This window comes from Beauveria bassiana (genome assembly GCF_000280675.1).
Source record: "Beauveria bassiana ARSEF 2860 unplaced genomic scaffold BBA_S00069, whole genome shotgun sequence".
NCBI lineage: Eukaryota > Fungi > Ascomycota > Sordariomycetes > Hypocreales > Cordycipitaceae > Beauveria > Beauveria bassiana.
The window spans coordinates 13,677-17,977 of record NW_007930904.1 but is presented as its reverse complement, the minus strand read 5'-3'; the positions used below and the strand labels follow the sequence as shown (position 1 = coordinate 17,977).

At 50.0% G+C, this 4,301-nt stretch overlaps 1 protein-coding gene across 1 annotated transcript in view; it reads right to left on the bottom strand.

The window, feature by feature from the left end:
• Window positions 1–2,969: 2,969 nt before the first annotated feature.
• BBA_09811 (reverse transcriptase, RNaseH) overlaps window positions 2,970–4,301 on the bottom strand; it is a gene marked incomplete at both ends in the record, with an annotated part of 4,696 nt that continues 3,364 nt past the window's right edge. Inside the window, 4 exons of the mRNA XM_008604908.1 lie at window positions 2,970–3,224; window positions 3,282–3,412; window positions 3,467–3,700; window positions 3,765–4,117. Coding sequence (XP_008603130.1) covers window positions 2,970–3,224; window positions 3,282–3,412; window positions 3,467–3,700; window positions 3,765–4,117 — 973 coding nt within the window. The remainder of the gene's footprint in view (window positions 3,225–3,281; window positions 3,413–3,466; window positions 3,701–3,764; window positions 4,118–4,301) is intronic.

Sequence of the window (4,301 nt, the reverse complement as noted above, 5' to 3'; positions counted from 1 at the left end):
GACATATTTCGAAATCGCAATCGCCATCTAAAAGTGGGTGATGGCGGCAAGTAAAGATGATGTGGGAATCTGGTGAATAAGTGACCGGAGGAGGCCGACGAGAGATTTTTGGAGATCGTCACCTCGGTAATGGAAGAAGAAGGAGAGAATGAGGGGGCTATGCCCGGTACCCGGTGACTTCTCCCTCGTTGCGCCAAAAAAAGACAATGAGTAGAGGAGAAGATGGACCAACAGAACTTGACGAAGCACAATACTATTGACGCTTCTCTCCTACATCGAAAAAGTACGAAAATGGACGATGTAATCAAACGGATGATCAAAAGTCGCTAGTGAGGAAGTGGACGGGCCATCTACGAAGGTGCCCCTCATATGACTTGGAACATGATCGAAAAAGCAGAAGGTGACAACGGAGGCTTAGAAACCTAAACGCCAGCATCGTGCCGAAAAGAAACGAATGCAACGTCATAGAGTTGACGAACTTCGGCCCCTGGATCGAGGGCCTGCTGCGGCAGCTGCTATGCATTGATGGTCGAGGTATAATCAGATCTGGTGGCGATACATACGTGTCAGAACCAGTTGTGAAGTCGCGTGAGAGTTAAGCTATTGATTGTGCATTCTTCTGATGTCGTGACTGCTTCTTGTGATCGGTCCTTGGCTGTGGGAGGCAGCAAGGGCAGTGGAGAGAAGTTTGCTCGGCTCATTTTCTGGGTCCCATAGTTTATCGTTCTGGCAGCTTCTTCCTCGTATTTGGGTGCATACACCATATCGAATTACCAGCCCGTCTGTGTACAGGAACACAAACAAGCAACCTATATCCCTGCGGACTGGCCAGCCTCCCAAGTCCTATATGCTTCCCTAACCTCGACATTGTACTTCTCCACCTTTCGCTGCAATTGGTGGACTTCTTCTCGCAGAGCTGGTACAAGTTCCAGCTTGAATTTCTGACCCTCGACGTTTGGCACTAGAGGGCAGGCCTCTTCCTACCCAACGCCCGCACGATCACCCCTAGTTCGAGTCCATTTTCGTCATACGGTCGCCGCCTGTCCCCTTCCCCCGCACACTGCATTTACTCTGTCCGTCCATTTCTTGAAACCGTGCGAAAGATTAAGGGCCACATACATGAATGACGACGCCTACAATACTTGTGGAAAGCGGGTGCCCATGTCCAAGCAGGTGTCCGCGTCACGTACCATCGTAATATGCCACCTGGCCTACCTTACAGGAGAAGTGAAAAGCAGTCTTATTGTTCGTTGCACATAAATATATTACTAAATACTATGTGAAATATCCGCGAGCCGCGCTAGTGTCAATGTTGCATAGCTGACATGTAGTTGACCGATTTCTGAAGCCGACCCTTTGGACGAGGCCTCTGCGCATAGAACTACAGCCGGATACGTGGCTGGGTTTGCCGATCAATCCGAGCCCAACCGGGCATACGACGACAGCGGACTAGGGGCGGGCACGGCTCTATCACGAAAACACGCTTGTGCTATTGCCAAGAGTGGGTGCCTGGAAAGTGTATGACATGATGCCCAACGCATCGGGTTGTCTACCCCGCTTGAGGATTTTGGCATAATATAAATAAATGTATGCATGCGATACTCGTCATCGTTCACCATCAAAATATCATCGAGAAATAACTCGTTACGCCACCTTCTGCGGAGGATGGCTTCGAGATTTGCCAATGCAGATGCGGGAGGAAGAGGCAGGGTGGGAGTAGCACTGCGCTGGTTGACCGGTTTAGTCGGGCTCCCATAATGCGATTCAGGTAGCAGCGCGGGACAAGGCGGCTCGTCAACTATCAACGCAACGTTAACCAACTCACAACAAGACCGAGATTGATCAACTCAACGGAGGGAAAGCTTATTAAGCAGCCAACTCACTCAATTAATGACTGAGGTTGAATGAATTGCGTTGATCGCCACCTTGAGCTGCCGTGAGTATATCTGAAGCTGGAAGCTGTAGTGGGACAATGTTCTTTAAGCGACACCACCACGAGTAGCACGAGTAGAGAAGGGCAAGAATGAGCGACGTCTTGGGAGTCGGCACGCTATTCTCGATATCGTCCGTGAAAGTCGGATAGCAGTCGCACATAGGTGCCCTAGTCCAGCTGCGATGACTTCTTAATTTGCCTTCTTTGCGTGGATGGATTCATTCTTGTCGAGTTGTTGTTCAGCACTCGTGCGGGATGGGCCTTGAATAAGAGCTCAGCATCGTTCGATCTGCAGCGCAGAACTGGCCTTGACGTCCTTTTTGTATCTGATGCACTCATCCTAGCCGACGGAACTCATACTCTCTCGGTTACTGTAGATGCGGACTCTTAGTTGCTAGTTCTCGTACACTGTCGCCCGGCAGTTCACGCTACTCGTTCGTCCCGCAGGCCAACAGAGTCGTAATTTCCTGGCGCAATGCGACAACGGCCTTCCGTCCCTCTTCAGCTTCGAAAACCCCGAGCAAGGCTAGGGCATCCGTGAATAACTTGTCAATCTGCGTCATGCTCACTCGTCGGCGATGGACGGCGGCGTGGCGGACATTTGCAACAGAGTGAAGCAATTTAGACGCTGTAACGCCATCGGTTCTCTTCTTGCCAAATAAGTTGAGCTTTTGTATCTCAAACGTCCATTGGTTCAGTTCTAGTGACTCAGCACAAACCTACCCTTTGCGTTGAATAGTATCAGGCATTACCCGTTTGGTAAAGTCATAGCAAGCAACCTTCAAATACCTGCAATTTAACCAGAAGGCTATGTTGCAATGGCGTCGGGAGAGAGAGAAGGCTTGTTTTCAAAGTAGGTTGCCACATTGGCCCCGCATCAACGTGGGCTTGGGACATGGATGTCCTGTCGACTAAATATTTCGTCAAGGAATGTCTTGACAAAATGGAATGCCGGGACAATTTGTATCATATACAAGATTGGGCTGGTCTAATGCGGGCGATTGCGGAGCCAATGCCCGCGGCAATTTCACAGTCGCTACATCCCGGTATTCTTGCGACGACGTCCCCAGCAGCGACGGCGATGTCTTCTGTGGATCCTTCCGCTGTTGCTTATATCAATCTGCATGAGCTGCGCCTCATCTGCCACAGTAGGTATTTGCTGCCCTTCCTTCAGTCTGCCTTGCTGGGAGGTCTGTTTCTCGGGTATTGATGGCGGCTCATCGCGTACAACTTTCCCAGAAGGAGCCGATTCATGGGCTTGATTAATGTGTTCATGGATTGCATTGATCGACTAGTACTCATGTCAGCCTCCACATCGCCTAGTATGCCTCGCACGTAGAGCCCTTACCGATAACTCTTGAGTTGGGTAGTCTAACGCTTGTCTCCAATATAGACAGAGCGACTTGGCGTCATCATGTTCACCGTACGTTTGCTGCACCACTGCACCGCGAATGATGCTCAAAACGCTGATGATATCCACTATAAGTTTAGAGCTCTGCCGTCTTTTTTTTTTCTGCGAAGCTATACACTTACTGTGGTTGCTTGCAATCATCTCGTCGCGGCCATAAAACTGTGAATGCTCTACGGCATGTCCACGGTTGCGGCCAGCTTTGGCGGGTAGGTCATGAGGAGAATACATCCAGTACACTCGCGCGTAAACATGACGCTCATCGGAGGCACGGATCTCAAGAATTTTTGCAACCCAGTTATCGGGAGAACCATTATCGACGTGCACGAAATCACCGACAACGTGCTTTGCATCATTAACTTGGCTATGATTAGCTCCAAAATTCGACACATAATATGACATTATACTTGAAAGTATACTGACGAACGAAACTTCTGTAGCGCGATAGGTCAAACCATGCATCTTGAGGCTCTATGGAGTACAGGACACTCATAGATCGGCGTGTTTTGAATGCGCCCTGCGGTTTGAACGGGGAATCTTGCAAAAGGCCCTCATGTTGGCCTCGCTTAGCACTGTCGCGTCGCTGCAGGCGTTCATCAACTGCCATAATCCGGGTGACTTTAAAAGGGCAGGGAGCATAGAATATCTCATTCGTCGTGCAGCGCTCTTTTTCTGCGCTCGCTTCCATGGCAGCGGCGTACTTGTGAATTGACGTCGTTCTCTGAGTTTGCTGGCCTGTCTCAGCCATCTCCACTGACGCCCATGCCGCGAAGCACCTGTTGCCACAGCAACACCAAAAAGCACGCCCAATCTGGAGCATTCTTTTTCACGTGATGTTGATTTGCTTGGCCGCAACTGAATATAAGATTATACGAATGGTCTGTGGGACGCCCTTCCCTCCAACTCGACTGATGGATTTGCATCACGGCAACCGAACAAATCTCACATCGTCAAGAAGTA